The 18,679-nt window shown below is 50.7% G+C and overlaps 1 protein-coding gene across 11 annotated transcripts in view; it reads left to right on the top strand.

Annotated features, from left to right (window-relative positions):
* The first annotated feature begins 2,386 nt into the window (after positions 1-2,386).
* The window catches only part of HEMK1 (HemK methyltransferase 1, mitochondrial release factors N(5)-glutamine), a 51,107-nt gene continuing 34,814 nt past the window's right edge, over positions 2,387-18,679 (top strand). For 2 of the 11 annotated variants that reach the window (XR_013162757.1, XR_013162758.1), the window contains exons 1-12: positions 2,396-2,496; positions 3,293-3,376; positions 3,535-3,934; positions 4,275-4,366; positions 4,671-4,764; positions 8,810-8,944; positions 9,281-9,345; positions 9,624-9,673; positions 10,620-10,728; positions 11,571-11,666; positions 11,834-11,947; positions 12,138-12,246. Coding sequence is in view for 9 of the 11 variants with exons in the window: in XM_077129188.1 (XP_076985303.1) it covers positions 3,707-3,934; positions 4,275-4,366; positions 4,671-4,764; positions 8,810-8,944; positions 9,281-9,345; positions 9,624-9,673; positions 10,620-10,728; positions 11,571-11,666; positions 11,834-11,947; positions 12,138-12,168 (1,014 nt within the window). In the remaining 2 variants the exon portion in view is untranslated. Of the gene's footprint in view, positions 2,497-3,276; positions 3,377-3,534; positions 3,935-4,274; positions 4,367-4,670; positions 4,765-8,809; positions 8,945-9,280; positions 9,346-9,623; positions 9,674-10,619; positions 10,729-11,570; positions 11,667-11,833; positions 11,948-12,137; positions 13,610-18,679 lie in introns of those variants that run through there. The other 9 variants (XM_077129182.1, XM_077129190.1, XM_077129189.1 and 6 more) reach the window with 8 other exon arrangements.

Genomic DNA, 18,679 nt, shown 5'->3' with positions numbered 1-18,679 from the left:
GCCTGCTCCGGGCTCAGAAGCTCCCGAGCCCCGCTCCGCCCACTCCCTGCCAGCTCCGCGCTCCCGGCTCCCGATTGGCTGCCAGGGCTAGAGCCCACGCGTCATTGGCCAGCTCGCCTGTCCCATCTGGCTCCCCCGGCTGGGAGCAGCGAGCCGGGTCGCAGTCCTCTGGGACCACCCCTCACCCCCTCGGCTGGTCCCGAAGTCCGGCGGGGAAAGGTGGATAGTTAGACCCTTCCCGAGTCAGAAATCGGGTTCCCGGCCAGTCCGGGCTCCACCCGCGTCAGAAAGACTTAGGCTCCCAAACGCAGGCGCACGGGGGACGCTCGGGGAGAGCACTGGACTGGGAGTCCTTGGACCTGCGTTAAACTCTGCCTGGACCTCCTCTGGCTTTGTGACCTTGGGCAAGCTGCTTTCCCTCTCTCGGCCTTGGCTTCAGCTCAGACGGGGGCACAGGTGTGAGGGCTTTTGGTAAACGAGCCCCCGGACTGGAAATGAGGAATCTTCACTCCAGAGAAGTTGGGGGTGGGGTGGTATTATTATTGTTGGGCACCCCGACCCAGGCAAAACTACTCCTATGCCCTATACCCCTCACAGTAGCCTCCACCCACGGAAGGGGCTCTTAGTCTGCCAGTTTTCAAATAAGTTTATGGGGATTGGCGTAGCTTGTTAGAAATGCAGATTCCCGCGATTCCCCCAGTCTGGGATGGAGCCCGGAGAGCTGTGTGTTTAATAAAAGTCCCTCTCTTCAAATTCAACTTCCCCAGGTTGAATTCTTGATATTCTCACAAGCAGTGCGGACAATCAAAGCTGTAGGCTGAGCCCCCAATCTTGGGTTTGTTCATATGAAATGTAACCCCACAAAGGATAGGTCAAGCCTACTTAAAATTAGGCCTAAGAGTCACCCCCAAGAGAACCTCTTTTGTTGCTCAGATGTGGCCTCTCTCTCCAGCCAACACAACAAGGAAACTAAGGGCCCTCCCCCTGTCTAGTGGGACATGCCTCCCAGGGGTGTGGATCTTCCTGGCAACGTTGGACAGAAATCCTAGAATGAGTTGAGACTCAGCATCAAGGGATTGAGAAAATCCCTAGAATGAGCTGAAACTCAGCATCAGGGGATTGAGAAAACCTTCTCACCAAAAGGGGGAAGAGTGAAATGAGACAAAATAAGTGTCAATGGCTGAGATTCCAAACAGAGTTGAGAGGTTATCCTGGAGGTTATTCTTACGCATTACATAGATGTCACCTTGTTAGTCAAGCTGTAGTGGAGAGGCTGGAGGGAACTGCTTGAAAATGTAGAGCTGTGTTCCAGTAGCCATGTTTCTTGAAGATGATTGTATAATGATATAGCTTATGTGACTGTGTGATTGTGAAAACCTTGTGTCTGATGCTCCTTTTATCTATCTTATCAAGACACAAGTAAAACATAGGGAATAAAGATGAATAATAGGGGGAAGAAATGTTAAAATAAATTTAGAACGAAATGCTGGTGATTGGTGAGGGGGAGGGATGGGGGTATGGTATGTATGAATTTTTTTCTGTTTTCTTTTTCTGAATAGATGCAAATGTTCCAAGAAATAATCATGATGATGAATATGCAACTATGTGGTGATATTGTGAATTACTGATTATTTATGTAGAATGGAATGATCAAAAGTTACAAATGTTTGCATTTGTTTGGTGTTTTTGGTATTTTAAAAAAATTTAAAAATAATTAAAAAAAAGTCCCTCTCCCCATTAAAACCGGGGGAGTTCCACATCTTTCGGGACACTGACATGCCTTGAATTCTACAGAAGGGGCAGATGAGGTCCAGAGAGTGTCGGGCACCTGGACAAAGCCTCGCGACAAGCTGGCAACGGAGTCAAGATTTGAACCCAGGTCTGCGGCGTCGGAGTGCGGGTTCCCTAAAACAGTCTGCTCCAACGCTGATCTCGGAGTTCTGAGCGAGGGTTCCGGTGTTCACCCCGGGCCCTGTTAGGGTCTGGCCACAGAGCCAGGTCCCCGAAACTGGATCCAACCCCCAAAACTAGCCCCGTCCACACGCTATGCTAGGCCACGCCCCTCGGCGTCAGGCCCTTTCCTCAAACCCAGGGCCTGCTTGTGACACGCCCCCGTCCGCCGCTAGCTATTGAGATCCTTCCACACCCGGCTCAGTTCCTAAAAGCGTGCTCTAGCGGTCACCGCGGGTTGGAGAAAAACCTGCCGGTCCGGGCCCCTTGGGGGTAACCCCACACACATCCTCTCTCCCGCCGGTGGGTGTAGTGGGCGTGGCATCCATAGCCACCCCCACAGTCCGCAGGGATGTCCCAGGTGGAACTCGGCGGCCCTAGGAACTCTGGAGCCGGAGCTATGGGGTCCGCCCGAGCTCTTTCTCAGAAGCGCCAACCCCGGAAGCAGGGCGTCCAAGGGTCCTCACCGCGGTTACGCACGTCCGGGATCCTGGGCTTGAGCCTTTTCTGCTGGCAAGCGGGCGGGTGGAATGACTCTTCCGGCAGGTATGGACTAGAGGTGGGGATCCGGATGGAGGCGGCCAGATGGTAGTGTCTTTAAGGTCTGGTTGGCCCGATAGCTCGTTTGTACAGATGGGGAAATAGGTCAGGGTAGGAGGCAACTTCTCTTGGGTCACTAACAATGCTGGCGGAGCTGGGAAGGGGGCAGCGCACAGATGGACAGAACCGCTTCTGGAGTGCGGCGGACTCGGATTTGTGTCTTGCCCTAGGTTGACGTTAGGCAGGTGGCACTCAGAGCCTCTCTTCCCTCTCTGAAATGGGGGTTGCTTGTCTCTAAGTAGGAGTATAATAAACGCTGATTTGAACTTGAAAGGGAAGGAGATCAGTGATTTTGAACCTTCAGTTAAACTTGCTTGCTATTATTTAAATATAAAATTAACAAAAATTGTCATATTTTTAGCTGGTAATTTATAATGACGTCTGGGATCATGAGTTAAATTAGGCGGGGGTGGGGGGAGTTTCAGCGTACAAATTAATGACAGCACATGTAAAATGTGAGAAGTAACGCTCCCAAGCAAAGACAGTCTCCCTCCTGTAATATTAGTTAGAGGCAGGTAACATCTAGTCTTTGCTGTGTGCCGATCCGGCCCCCAGGCCCTTGATATTCATTGATTAATGCACTGCATTAATGCATGAGGTTGATGTTATTCTTTCCATTTAAGAATGAGGAAATAGAAACTCAGATGTAATGACTTGCCCAAGGGCACACACTGTGGGTCAATCACTGATCTATATGACTCTAAAACCTATACCCTAACCCACCAGCAGCCCCATTTATTAGCAGGGACCAAGCTTACGGGTTAAGTGCACATCATCTCAAAACTGGAAGGATACAAAATTGTCGAAGAAAAGAAGAATCAAACAGGTGAATGCGGGCCTAAAATGGAATCAAGAAGCTAACAGAGCAAGAGCGTGCTCCCTCTTGGGGAGAGGGTGGAAAGCAAGCCCCAGGACTGCCTGGAGCAGGATGGCAGGATCACGCAAAGCTTAGCTACCCTCCTGGTTCTCCCCCACCTCCTCCAGGGTGGCACCCAGGTCTGAGGACCAGAACCACCTATTGGGGATCTGGAACCTCTAACCAACCCATCTCCACCTGACTGGGTCCAAGGACCACCTTCAGTGCCCACTTCACCTACTGACTTCACAAGGAAGACTCAGAGATCTGGGAGTTCTCGAGGAATCCTTTCCCTGAGACATGGAACTTTGGAGCCAAAAGCTATGGGCCCTCCTGTCTGGCCCAGGGAGGAGGGGAAGCACCTGTATTAGGGCCTTCAGCTCAAGGCCACCTCACCCGCCCCTGGCTGAGCTAGTGAGTGCCACAGAACTGGTCAGCCACTGGACAGCAGTCTTTGAGGAGAGGGGCATCCCTGAGGCCCGGGAATCCAGTGAGTACATCATCGCTCATGTCCTTGGAGCCAGAACAGTTAAGTGCAACGGTGTCAAGAGGGTGGGTTGGGGGGGAGGGCAGAGAGAGTACTCTAGGGAAGAGACATCCAGGTTTTTCTGCCCCAACCAAGAGGCTGGGCTCCCAGTTACCACTGCCCACCCTCCCCTCTGTTTAGCTGAGATCGGTGGGACTTTTCTGAAGGAATGTCTTCGGAAGGTATTTGTTCATTCACCCAACAAACTATTTTAACACCTGGTATATGCTGGTTACTAGGGGTTCAAGAATGACAAAGGGCCCCAGGCCTGTCCACATAAGAAACTCAAGTCAGGGGCTCCAGGCCCAGAAAGCCAGCCATTCACATCTTGGGTCGTTTCAGTTTCAGAGCCTGAGATCAGCACTTTGGACTCAGCCCCTGAATGCTAGGCAGCTACAGTGCATTGAGGAGCTGAGCAACCGCCGATTGCAGAGGTGAGCACCCATGGATCAGGCCTGCAGGCTTCATGATAGAAGAGGAGTCTAGCTTTCCCCACCCACACCAAGTCCATGGTCTGGGAGGAGGAAACTATCCAGAACTAGGGAGTTATCAGGGTGGGGGAATGCTAAGACAGGGTCCAGAGCAGTGAATGGGAAATGGTAAGGGGGTAAAGACCTTAGGAGTCCAAGGACACAGGAGGTATGACACTTTTTGCTATGAGTGGTATCCCTCAACCCAGGTGTGGACCTGCCAGGGCTGGTTCTGTCACTGACAACCAACTGGGTGCCCCCTCTACAGAATGCCTGTGCAGTACATCCTTGGGGAGTGGGACTTCCAGGGGCTCAGTCTGAAGATGGCACCCCCAGTGTTCATCCCTCGGCCGGAGACAGAGGTGGGTATGCCACCAGGTAAGGTAGGATGGGGACGAGGGTGGGGTTCAGAGCACCAGTCTTGCATCAGACTTCCTCCAGGGGGCGCTGGAGCCTCATGATTTAATCCTCAGGGCCAGTTCCTTTCCAAGCAGTTGGTGTTGATGGGGTTTTGAGGGCAAAGCATTCCTACTAGTCCCCTTGACTGTCCTCTCATCCTAAGCCACTGCCCTAGTTTCCAGTCCAGAGTGCCCCAGCCTGTTCCTTCCATTTCTCTTGGGGACCCCCACAGCCCATCCAACCCACAGGAAAAAGACAGCTTTCGGCAGCTCTTCAGGAAATGTGGTCAAAGTGGAGAGGGCTCCGGGTGGATACCTGGAGGCCCTGCCTGAGCTGTGTGACATTGAGCAGGATGCTGCTCCCTTTGGGCCCAGATGATGAGAGGGTTGGACCTCCAGAGCAAGGAACCTGGTGATCCTTTTAGGTCTAATGTCTAGTCAGGTAATTGCCTGTGTCTGCCTCCCGTATTATTAACACTGGAGGTATGTGACCCAGGTATGTTGTCCTTTTGTGAGGCCTCTTGATCCCGAGAGGGACACTTTCTATGGCTCTTCTAGGGCTTTCCCCTGGTCTTGTAGGTGGCAGAGCTGGGACCCAGAGAGCAGACCAAGTGGGTGAGGCTGGGTAGGGACTGGGCAGGCAGGCCTGAGAGCACCAGGTTCTGAGAAGGGGTGTTTCTGGAAGGGCACCCAGATACATACATGGGAAAAGTCAGGCCTTTCATCTGCCCCATCCAGGGGCTCAGAGCCCCTCCTCTTTCTTCCATCCTCGGTCCTCCAGCTAAGAGATATTTTGCCTTCTCTTGCCCCCACATCATGCAGGTATAGGAGGCCAGGTGCTCACCTCACTGCCCATTGTTAGGGAAGGGATGGCAGGAAATCTGAGGCCTCACTGAAGTCATACAGCTGCCAGGTGGGCTAGTATGGGGGCAGTATCTGGGCTTTTTGACTCCCAGGTTGGGACCCCACATCTCACATGAAACTGTCCCAGTTGGGATTGGTGTGGGCTGGGGTGGTCTACAGAGTCCCAAGGCAGGAGGCCACCCTGTGGCTCCCCCAAACTTGTGGTCTCTTGCCACCCGCTGGGGCAGCCAGGCGTCAGGGTGTGGAAAGGCAGCCACCGTGGTAATCTTCAAGTCCCCTCAGAGCTGACCTGACACCAGCCACATGTTCTGGGATTCTAAACATTAGCTGAAGACTTCTGGCTGCCATATGGCCCACTCATTTCCAAGTTGGGACCGAAAGAACAACCCTGTAATGGGGGAAGGGCTGTGCTTGGGAGGCTGGTTCCTTACTTCACTGTGCAGACATTTCTGAGAACTTGCCAGGTTCACAACAATGTGAAGCTACATTGGGGCGGGGGGGATGCCTTACCAAGAATTCAAGAGGACGTGGCCTGTGGCGGGGAGTGGGGAGAGTGGTAGTAGGGGAGGGTTCGTGGCCCCTGTATTCTTTCCTTTTCGGGAGGTTTCTAATGATGAGGCAGAAGTCAGACATGCAAAGTTGTAGTTGGTATGTGGGCAGGGTGAGTTGGGTTTTCCCTGGGGGTGGGGAGGTGGCTCAGTCCCCCATCTGACAGTGTGTGCTGTGGGAAACCCAAGCCCGGGGGTGTGGGCTGTTCCTGCCCAGCCTGGTGAGGTGAGGCTCCCTGGGTTATGGGAAGCACCATACCTTGTATGTGATTGGTTAGGGGAAGCAAACATCTTCTTAGGGCTACCCCTTCAGGGACACAGTTGTCACAGAGGGTGCTCCCAGCCTTAGGTCCTGCTGGGGCCTTGGGCCAGCCTCTTGAGGAGGTGTAGAGTCCGTCTCAGGGTGTTGGCTCCAGGCAAAGCCCAAGCTGCCTGCTTTCTGCCTCTTTCCTGCGTGTCCTGCCTACTATCCCCACCCTCCACCTGGTTCTTGAGTTCTTTCTGTGTTCACCTGGAAGAAGTGCCCTGGGCCTATGACTGACTTGGTTCTTAGCCTCTCCCAAAGAGCCGCCAGCTTCAGGCCTGAGGGAGGCTCGTCATTGGGTGGGGAAGAGAGTTTCTGGACTTTTTGGGTGTAGTCTCCATCCCTACCGCACAGGTGACCCCACAACCAAACAGCCTCCTGTGATCTGGAGTGCAGGAAAGGGGTGAGGAGCTGCTGGTGGCAGTGAGGGCCCAGTCTTCCAGCATCATACTGCCTGGGGTGGCCATTCACCTCTGTGGTATGTCTGTCTGAGGTTAGGGGTGTTTCTGTGAGGTGGCTGGCCAGTGTGGCTGGTTGAGGGGTCATCTTCCAGCTAGGTTAGGTCTGTTTGTGGTCAGGAAATAGAGACACTCGCAACCCTACTGGCCTCTTAGCACGTGGCGTTACCACTGAGACCACAGGCTCTCTGCTGTATCCCTATTGCTGTCCACTCTATGCTCTTCCAATCTTTGTTTGCCCAGCTTGCTGTGAGTGCCCCAGCAGTTTGACACAGGGCCAGTGGGAGTGAGTGAGTGAAAACTCTCTTCTGCTAGAGCTAGGCTCCCTTTCTAATAGATAGTAGCTGGAACAGGGAGAGTTGGACCTACTGGCCAAATTCTGCCTGCCTTGGATTTGCTACTCTTGGGATGGGTGGTTTTTGCTCCTGTGTTGGGGGTCCTGGCAGGATGAGATGTTTTTTGGGGGACTCTGTACTGTGAGTTTATGTGGAAATTGGGTCTGAGTGATCTGGGGTCCTCTGCTTCATTGGGGCCTGACTGGTGGTATTGGGGATTTGAAGGGACCTGGGGGACTGAGGGTCAGAGGGTAGTTTCCCAGGCACACTGAGAGCTTGCCCAGAATTTGGGACGTAGTCAAGAAAACCCTCTGTGGGTTGAGCCCTAGCTGTGTGGGACATACTGCAGTGGGTCAGACCCCAGACCTTCTTGTCTTGGAGCCTTTGGCCTTGTAGGAGAGGTGAACCCCAACCTAGGCCTTAGACCCAGTGTGGGGAAAGCCATGGTAGGGAAAGCCTGGGGATGTGGTGTTCAAGAAAAGTTTTCTGGAGGAGGTTGACCTCTTTTCACATGAGGGAAGCACCCACTTGCTGACTCTAAGCCAGGGGGTCTCCAGGTATCCTAAACCTCTGGAGATTTCCTCCTGCCCTTTGTGAAGGGGTCATACTGCCCTTTCTCTGTTCCATGCCTGACCACTCAAGACCTGCACTCCACTGCAATGGTGGCCATTGGGCAGCAGCAGTCTTCCTCCTTCTCCCCCACTCTCTGTTGGCCTGGTGCGCAGTCTGAGCAGGTGGCAGATGGGCAAATGAGACTTGAAACCCTTGTTTCCAAAGTGAGAGTGTCTGAGAATATCTCCTGCCCACCCCACCCTCATCCCTACCAATGCCAAGATGGCATGGTGAAGGCTGGCACCTCCTCTTGTGCTCATGCCAATTCATGTCATGTCCCATATGCCCTGCAGTTCTTGCTCCCTACCAGGAGCCTCCCGGCCTCACTCTGGGGCCCCTCCTCTCTCTCCCAAGCTCAGCATTGAACTTGATTGTCATCCGCAACCCCCAGTTCCATAGGCCAGGCTCGTGGCATGGTCTTAACCCCCAGCCTCGGTTTCCTCAGGGGTTGGTTAGAGGATCCTACAGGGAAAGCTCTGGGAGCAGGACCTGGCACAGAGGGAGTGTATAGGAACATCAGTTGTGGTTGTTATTACTGTGAGCACAAAATGAGAGGATATTTGTAAAGGGCTTAGCTGGGGTTTATTGAACACTCAGTATATACCAGGCATGGAGTAGATAGTACTGTACAAACATAGTTACATTTATTCCCCACCATACCTCAATGAGGTAGTTTATTCTCAGTTGTGCTCAATTTTGCAGATGGGGAAACTGAGGTATGGAGAGGCAGAGGGACCTGCCCCAGCCCCAGCTGACTTGGAGTTCTGTCTGGCTCTGGCTACAGCCCCTGTCCACATAAACACGGGCTAACCGTGCTCAGGCCCCTCTGCCAAGAACCACAGGAATCAGGTTGACACCAACTCTGATCCAGACCCCTCTGCCCCTCAGGAGCTGGTTGAATGGGTGCTGGAGGAGGCAGCCCAGCAGCCCCACGTGGTGGGAGCCCAGGGTGGGCCACTCATCCTGGAGGTGGGCTGCGGCTCAGGAGCCATCTCTCTCAGCCTTCTGAGCCATTTTCCCCAGGTGAGCCCTTCAGCATCCCTCTACCCCATCCCAGGAAGACCGTGACTCTCACTGTTCTTCCCACGGACCCCTTGCCCAAGAGGTGCTCCCAAGGTGCCAGGAGCATCTGAAGGAAAGCGACTAGAATGGGGAAGATTGAGCTGCTTCCAGCCTGCAATCCACACAGCCTCTAACTCCCATACCCATCTGTCTGGCCAGACCCTGGTCACAAAATGGGAAAAACTGTGGACATTTCCTTCCTCTCCTGGTAGAGATGGGAGGAGGGCTTTGCTTCTCAGGCCCAGGCTTGTGGGGTGTTCCTGCTTCCTTTGTACCCCTTGTTTGTTCTTGGGACAGAGCCAAGTTATTGCTGTGGACAAGGGGGAGGCTGCCATCTGCCTGACCCATGAGAACGCTTGGAGGTAAGCAGGCCTGGGGAGGCAGAAGGCTGGGGAGGGAAGGAGTGGGGATCGGATTTTGAGGCCTGTTCTCAACCCTTACTCAGGTATCAATCCTATGGCTATCTGATGTCTGATTTCTTATCCTGAGAAGGGGGGATTGGGGTGGTTGTGAACAGATGGTGGCCCTGGGGGTATCCTGCTGATCTAAGAAGGGTCTGCTGGCTCTCCCAGCCCTTGTCGCCTAGGAGAGGGCTCTGCCCCCCTCCCCATGCTCATGTCTCTCCTCCCCAACTCTCCAGGCTTCGGTTGCAGGACAGGATTCGGATTCTCCCCCTTGATGTGACCTTAGGTACCCTCCCCTACCTATCTTTCCTGAGGTGGGGGTCCTGGGTCCAGGTGTGCTGGGTGGGTGGGCTACTGGTGAAATGGAGGGAGGGCTTCCTGAGCATTCACAGTCACCACGCACACACCCAAGGGGCACTCTCAGATGAGGTCCTGATGAGGAAGGGCAAGTCACTGTTACCATGTGTCTCTCCTGGGCAGACCTGACCCTGAGGGGACCCATTATCAGCCACAGGATCTTTCTTACTACATGCCTGTAACTAATGAGTTTAACTAAGACTTGCTTGTTGGCAAGAGATAAGCAGACGTTCAGGAGAAGGCCTTTAGGACCAAATACTTGAGCCTTCCTGGCTGATCTGGGAACAGATCATGCACTGCCATGATCCTTATAGAGTATCCTCAAGGCTCCAGCTCCAGTTATGTCTCCACTGTGTAACTGCAGTTGCCTTGAGCCTCAGGTGCCCCTTCGTGGAGTAGGGTACACCTGGTGTAGCAGCTGGCATCGGGTGGGACCAGTAAATGGAGCCATCAAGAATCAGGCTGACTGAGGCCAGACTTGCCCTCCAGCCACTCGCACTTCATGTTGGCAGAGTTTGGTGAGGCCAATGGGGCTGCAGAGGAAGAGGGAAGCACCCACTTTGCCCAAGCAGTCAGAAAGGGCTTCCTGGAAGTGGCACTTGGGCTAAGTCTTGCTTATTGAGGAGGCTTTAAACAAGAAGATGTGAGGACAAGGACTACTATGACAGCATGGATGCTCTCGGCTAGGCTGCAGCTGGAAACCCTGGGCACTAATCCACGGGGCTGGCTTAACAGGGGTCCGTAGATAAAAGCCCGAGGCATGGCTTGGTGGTGGTCGTGGGTGCCCAAGGGCCATTTTGGTAGGGAGAACAGCCACACCTTCCTTCCTAACTGGTGATAGGCCAGTTCCCTCTCTGTGTCTCCTCTTGCCACAGACGGCAGCTGGATGCACCTGCTGCCCTGGGGCCCCATGGACCTGATCGTCAGCAACCCTCCCTACGTCTTCCACCGGGACATGGAGCAGCTAGCTCCCGAGATCTGCAGGTGCTGGTCAGGCTGGGACAGCAGGCCTAGTGGGACAGGCCTGCCTTGAGGGCTACACCATTGGGGCGTGGTATGGTGGGGGTGTGCTGAAGGGGGCAGTAGTATTGTACTCTAGAGCCTTCAGACCTACCTGAGTTCAGCTCCCTCTTTCCCACTTACATCCACTGGATGTCTATTGAACCTCTCAGGGCATCAGTTTCCTTCCTGTGAAAGGGGAGTGAAGGGAAGTCCTGCCATGGGAGGAATTTGCAACAACTCTAAAGGTGCTCAGTAAATGAGTGCGTGTCTTATCAGTTTCAATTTTCCACACACATGGAAAACATATTTAACCAAAGACTGAGGTCTAGAGAGGGTGGGTGCCTTGTCCAATCTCAAATGTGAGCTTAGTGTAAAAGTAGGGCCTAACATGCTATTTCAGGCTTTGAACTGAGCTATCCTGCTCTCAAACAGGGGCTGTATACCAGGTGTGGTTCAGGAGTCCTTGGACAGAGCAGGAGTAGTGTGGGTTGTGTGCTGGCTCTCCTTTTTGGGCTCTCAGGAGTGGTCGGAGCTGGCTCCAGTCCTTGTGCCACTGTGTCCCCAGACCAAGAACAGAAACAGCCCCTGGGGGCACACTCATGTCCTGGGGGCTACCAGGCAGTGGGCTTTACTGAGTCCACAGGAGGTAGGGAAATAGGAGTCCCTGCCCATTTGGGGGCCACCTCGTCTGGGTCCTCAGACTTGCCGCTCAGCCCAGAGTGTGAGTTACATAGGGTCCCCTTCATGGACGTCCTGTGCAGCAACTCCATACTTTTCAGCACCCCCCCTCCCAGACTCTTACCTCCCACTGTTCTCCCTTTCAGCTATGAAGACCCAGTGGCCCTGGATGGAGGGGAGGAGGGCATGGATGTCATTGCCCACATCCTGGCTCTGGCGCCCCGGCTCCTGAAGAACTCTGGGTATGGGTGGGGTGGGTCTCCTGGGGATGGTCCCAGCAGCCTCCTCCCCCTCTCCTGGGCATGTCCTGGCAGTCATTTGCCCCTTGCTCCTCCCAACCCAGGTAACCCAGAAGTGCAGGTCCTGGCCCTGCCTAGTTGAACCAACTCAGCTTCTCTCTCCCACATAGAAGTATCTTCTTGGAAGTGGAACCAAGGCACCCAGAGCTCGTTGGCAGTTGGCTGCGCAGCCAACCTGACCTCTACCTTGATCTTGTGGCCGTGCGCAAGGACTTCTGTGGGAGGTAAGGTTCTGCCCACTCCCTAACTGCCACAGCCACACTGGTTCTTCTGTCCAAGCCATCCTCACCTATGTTGCCTACAATGGCCGTGGTCAGAGTGCAGCTCTGGATGGGGAGAAGAGTATGCGGTTCCCACTCCTTCCTCATTCCCTGGGGCCAAGACAGTAAAGGCCCCTTGTCCCTGCTTCCTCAGGTCTCGGTTCCTACATATCCGGAAGTCCTAGGCTGCCCAAGTGCCTAATTGATCCTCCTTCCTGGAATGCTGCCCAGATGGAGGTGGATGGCACCTTCCAGAATTTCAGGTGCTTGCAGTGTTTCGTGTGCCCTGCGATTCCCCATGCTCTATGTTTCCAGGAGACTTGGGGAGTAAAAGTGAGAGTGAGGTTGTCCTCCCTGGGCAGCAAAGAACATGAGCATCCAAAAGCTGGCTCCGGGTTTCCAGTTTGGCTCCATCACAATAGTGTGACCAAGGACAGGCTGCTTGGTATCTCTGATGGTAGAATGGGGGTAGCTCAGTCCCATCCCCCCTCACTGTTAGTGTTGGGAGAGATGGCCAGTAAAGTGTCAAGAGACTGATAAATGGTGACTTCATGTTTTTTGTAACTGTGATTTGTGGATCCCCTAGCCACGCCTACCACCTCCCACACCCACTCCTGGCAGCGTTGGGGGTAAGAGCTTCCTTTTGCCACAGCAAGGCTGGCCTCAGTGCACTGCCTTCTGAGGGTATGGGGGAGCAGTCTGGAGAAAACACACAGGCACTCACTGTTGGCCTTGGACGACTTGGGGCTTGACACTGAGCCCTCACTCTCCAGGGTCTCACGCCCCCACTGCCCTGAGTGCACTACCACACACTTCCCCGGCTCATCTGTGCTGCAGCTCAGGCATGTCCGCGTGCTCCCTGGTGTTGGGACTGAGTCCTTGCTGCACAGTTCTGGGGTCACATGTCCACATAGGCTTAACTAAGAACTTGAGCAGGGCTTCTGTTTATTTTATTATTATTATTTAAGAGAGAATACAAGTGTATTCTCTCTCTTAGAACCACCCAAAATGGATATCTTGGTAAGTTTAACCATAGGCATATTTAAATAAAGTATCCATATAATCATTGCACAGTAAGTTTCGTAAACCAATTTAAAATTAAGGCAAGAAGGAAAAAAAATCTACAAATTCAGATAGCAAAATTCTTAAATTCTGAGTATTAAACACTAACTTAGATTCCTTTTGATCAGCTGTCAAAACTGTGACTGTTCTCTATATACATACAATGGAATATTATGCAGCTTTAAGACAGGATAAACTTATGAAGCATGTAATAACATGGATGGACCTAGAGAACATTATGCTGAGTGAGTCTAGCCAAAAACTAAAGGACAAATACTGCATGGTCCCACTGATGTGAACCGACATTCGAGAATAAACTTGGAATATGTCATTGGTAACAGAGTCCAGCAGGAGTTAGAAACAGGGTAAGATAATGGGTAATTGGAGCTGAAGGGATACAGACTGTGCAACAGGACTAGATACAAAAACTCAAAAATGGACAGCACAATAATACCTAATTGTAAAGTAATCATGTTAAAACACTGAATGAAGCTGCATCTGAGCTATAGGTTTTTTTGTTGTTGTTGTTGTTGTTTTTTTGTTTTTTGTTTGCTTTTGTCTGTCTGGTTTTTTTTTTTATTATTATTACTTTTATTTTTTTTCTCTATATTAACATTCTATATCTTTTTCTGTTGTATTGCTAGTTCTTCTAAACCGATGCAAATATACTAAGAAACGATGATCATGCATCTATGTGATGATGTTAAGAATTACTGATTGCATATGTAGAATGGTATGATTTCTAAATGTTGGGTTAATTTCTTTTTTTCTTTTTTCCATTAATTAATAAAAAAAATAAATAAAAAAAAATAAAAAAACTGTGACTGTTCTCAAAATACCAAGTAGAAAGTTCTTACAATATCTGCATTGGTATAGTAATGACCTATGTTACTAAGTATTTTCCTGATTTCAGGAAAGTATGAAGATACAAATATTTTTACAGTTAACACATGGAAATCTTAACCACCTAAAATGGATCTCTCAGTTAGCTTATCCATAGGCATATTAAAGAAAAAAATCTGAGTAATCATTGTAAAGCCTGTTTGTACAATATATTTCATAAACCAATTTAAAATTAAAGTAAGGAAAAAATCTATAGATACAAATATCAATGTTTCTTAAATTCTAAATATTAAACACTATCTTAAATACTGTTTGATTAACTATCAAAACTGTGTGTTCTCAAAATATCAAGTAATTACAAATTAGTTATTACAAATATCAACTTTACTATAGTAGTGAGCTATGTTACTAATATTTTCAAATTTTTTATTTCAGGAATTTATTTGATCTAATATTACTATAACTGCCTATAGTTTTGTTTTTTTTTCTCACTTTTTTTGTTGTAAAATATAACATATACAAGGAAAAGAAAGAAAAAAAGCAATAATTTTCAAAGCACACTTCAACAAGTAGCTACAGAACAGTTCCCAGAGTTTGTCACGGGCTACCATGCCCTCATCTCAGATTTTTCCTTCTAGCTGCTCTAAAATACTGGTGACTTTTTCAGAGTCATAATAACAGAATCATTCAGTATCTGTCCTTTTGTGTTTGAATTATTTCACTCGGCATTATGCCCTCAAGGTTCATCCACATTGTCATATGTCTTGGGACATCATTTTGTCTAAATGCTGCATAATATTCCATCATATGTATGTACCACACTTTATCTACTCATCTGTTGATGGGCACCTGGATTGTTTCCATCTCTTGGCAATTGTGAATAGTGCCACTATGAACATCGGTGTGCAAATGTCTGTTCATGTCACTGCCCTCAGCTCTTCTGGGTATATACTGAGTATTGGTATTATCGGGCCATAGGGCAATTCAATGTTTAGTTTTTGGTGGAATTGCCAAACTGACTTTCACAGCAGCTGAACCATTTCACATTCCCACCAACAGTGAATAAGTGTTCCAGTTTCTCCGCATCCTCTCCAACATTTATAGTTTCCTGTTTGTGTAATAGCAGCCATTCTTATACGTGTGAGGTTATATCTCATTGTCATCTTAATTTGCATTTCCCTTATAGCCAATGAAGATAAGCAGCTCTTCGTGTGTTTTTTAGCCATCTGTATTTGTTTTTCAGAAAAGCGCCTATTCATTTCCTCTGCCTATTTTATAATTGGGTTGTTTGTTCTTTTGTTGTTGAGCTGTATAATTTCTTTATGTACACAGAATATCAAGCCTTTATCTGATATGTGGATTCCAAATATTTTCTCCCATTGAGTTGGCTGCCTCTTCACCTTTTTAACAAAGCCCTTTTAGGCACAGAAGCTCTGGATCTTAAGGAATTCCCGTTTGTTTATTTTTCCTTTTGCAGCTTGTGTTTCAGGTGTAAAGTTTAAGAAGCTACCTCCTATTACGAGATCTTGAAGGTTTTTCTCTGCATTTTTTTCTAGAAGTTTTATGGTACTGGCTCTTACATTTAGGTCTTTGATCCATTTTGAATTAATTTTTGTATAGGGTATAAGGTAGGGGTCCTCTTTCATTCTTCAGGCTATTGAAATCTTCTGTTTACTTTTTATCTCCAAATATAACCCATCTACCCTTGGTTGAAGTTAGGGAGAGTGAGAATCCAAGACAGAGGGGGCACCAGGTTATAGCCTCCACCCCAGCTCTGGCTGTGTGGACTGTGGCCACCAGGAGTCCCAAAGGCCCAGCCCTTTTGTCCCCAGTGATAAGAAACCCCCTGATTGGTTGGTGCTCCTTACCCTTGAGAACTTGAGTTTTGGCTCCAAGGCCAGCATGAGATGGCAGCATCAGTTTTACTTTCAATCATCCCGATAGAATGTTCAGGCTGGCATCTCAGTACCCACTCCCTAGGCAGGGAGACCAAGGCTTCAAGAGTCATGGCCTGCCTGAGGTCCCATGGTGGGAGGTGACCAAATGGAGATGGGAATTGAGGTCCTTGCTTTGGGGAGTCTGTGTTGCTGGGGTCATACCCTGCCTGAGTGACTGCTGTGCATGGCCGGGGGGTCACCTTTGCCTTGCAACTCCCAGAGCTCTGGTGTTCTGCCCTATGCCCAGCCCCAGCTGCACGGGCCCCAAGCTACCTCTGGCTTCCTTCAAGAAGCCAAGGGCTTTCCATCATGGCTGCTCCAGAATGCACCTGGGCAACACAACTAGAGCAAGGCTCCCCACTTCCTGAGCCCCATTTTCTCTCACATCATGCCCTTGTCTGCCAAGCATCTCACCAGTATTGCCCTTTGTCCCCTCCTCCCTGTGCCCCTCAGCTCTTACTGTCTTCAGCAGCATCTCAGACAGCTGCCCTGACCCTTAGAGTAATCTCTTGTCCCCTTGGCCCACAGCCTGACACACCTCAGCCAGTGTTTGCTTCCTGACAGTCTGACCATCCAAGTGTCAGGCTCATTACTGAGGAAAGGCCTTAGTGAGCACTTAGGTATGGAATGAAGAGAGTGTGATGGTGGAGAATGACAGTGTAGGGATAGCTGGGGTCACTGCAGCAGGAGTTACCCTTTGGGGTACTTCCTTCCCAGGAAACCACAGAACTTGGCTCTTGGGAAAGAGGTCTGAGCCAAGTATACTGGCAGGGTGGGTTCTCAAGTCCACAGCCTCTGGCCTGATGGGGCCCTGAATCTGAAGATTAATTAAGTCCCAGTGTTGGAGCCCTGTGTTCAGATCTGGGACATGGCCCTTATGTCCTTGGGTAGGATTTGACCTTGGGCAAATGATTCGCCTTCCTCAGCCTTTGGCTTCTGAACCTGAGAAATTGGACTAAGTATTTATCTCATAGGATGGTTGTTAGAAGCCCATAGAATGCTTCTTTCGTGGGCCGTCGTGGGTGTTTATGTTTCCTGCCTTGGAGGAGGACACAAGTGTCTCTCAGCCTCAGAACCAACAACTCCCCGCAAGGCAGAAACACAGAGCAGTCTGGGGAGGAGGGAAGTGGGGATTTCAGTCTTGGGTTCTGGACCTCTCTCTGCACTCTGGAGATGAAACTACCAAGAAGCTAGCAGCCTGGCATCCCAGGATCTTACCTTAGCTTGTCCTTTCCCCTCCTCACCAGGGTAGCCAGTGGCTTCAGCTCAGTAAGCCAGGCTCACCAGCCTATGCCCTCCCTCCTTCCTGGGCCTGGACCCGGGGGCTTAGGCTATGTCATAGAGTCCATGGAGTCAGAACAGCAGAAGGATATGGGACCGATGGTGGAGTCCAGGCTCTGCGGGTCCTAGAGTTGTCAAGGGATGTGCCTGTTGCCTACTGAGCCACCTTCAGCCAGAGTCCAGAGCATGGGCAGGTAGTGCAAGAGTCCACCTGCAATTCCATCTGCTTTTCTGACAGGGAAGCTGAAGCCTTGCCTCACAGTTGGATGCTTTTCTCAGCTGCTCTTGGGTTTCTCCTTTGGGCCCATCCAGCTGCTTTATTGAAATGCCCCACCCCCGCCCCACTCCAATCCCTCTAATCATAAGAAGTATATACCCTTTTCTTCTTCCTCATCTCCACTTGGACCCTAGGCCACCTCGGTTGTCCCCAATCCCTGTCCTGAACCCTTGGCTGGCTCCCTATGACCTGAATGTGATTTCTGTGTCCTTTAGAATCCAGGGATAGAGGGCTATAGGGAAGGCCATAGGGACCCCTTCCAAGGTCCCAGCAGTGTTCTGAGTAGACTTCCATCAGAATAAAGGCTCTCACTGCTGACAGTTTGAGAACTGCTGGCTTGAGGTGGGAAACCCTTTAATCCCCATAAGTGGGCCTTCCCCAGCCACCATCAGAATCTTTTCTCCTCTCCTGCCCTGGACTCCAGCCTCCCTGTGTACTTTCCATTCCCTGAACACACTTCCCTCCCCTTGCTCAGGAATGCCCTTGCTCACTAAATGATCCCTTCCTTCAAGCACCAAAACAAATGCCACTTCCCCTGGGACACCTGCTCTGACTTCGGTGTTCTCCCTGTCTGGCCTGTACCTCTGCTGCCACCACTGGCATTCTGCCTGAGGCATTTGGAAACCTTCCTGTCTCCCTCATCTCTCTGGGGTCTCATGTGGGTCTGGCACACCCAGCCTCGGTAAGTGTCTCCTGGTAAGCTAACAGTGCATGCGTTTTCTCGAATGGAGCTGGAGCTTCTCACTACAGCAGACCTGAAGGCAGCTCTTGCATATCCCTATCAGTCAGGAGAGGAAGCTGTGAGGGTCTGGCCTCCTGCCCAAACCAGGCAGCTGTTCGAGTTGCAGCCATGGCCACTTTGAGAGCACAAGTACACCTGATCCCTGGTATGGTGGATGTACCAGGAGAACAGACTGTCCTTGGCAGCAGCAGAGGCAGGTGCTAGGTTTCCTGGAGCTCTGGGCCCCAGCCAGGGTGTTGGCCAGGACAGTAGCCTGATCCCTTGGTGACTTCTTCGGACTAGACTTGGGGCTGGCAAAGCAACCTCACCCCTCCTGTGGCAGGCAGAATAAGGCCCCCAAAGATGTCCACGTTTTAATCTCTGAAACCTGTGAACATATTACCTTACATGGCAAAAGGGTCTTTTTTTTTTTTTTTAATGTGATTAAGTTAAGGATCTAAAGATGAGATAATTGTCCTATATTATGTGGGTGGGCCCATGGAAAGTCAGAGTGAGAAAAGATGTAACAGTGGAAACAGAGGTCAAAGTGATGTGATTGCTGGAGAAAGGTGCCA

This window comes from Tamandua tetradactyla, chromosome 15 (assembly GCF_023851605.1).
Source record: "Tamandua tetradactyla isolate mTamTet1 chromosome 15, mTamTet1.pri, whole genome shotgun sequence".
In the NCBI taxonomy this organism is placed as follows: Eukaryota; Metazoa; Chordata; class Mammalia; order Pilosa; family Myrmecophagidae; genus Tamandua; species Tamandua tetradactyla.
The sequence above is the reverse complement of the archived record's forward strand: the minus strand, read 5'-3'. Positions and strand labels throughout refer to the sequence as shown.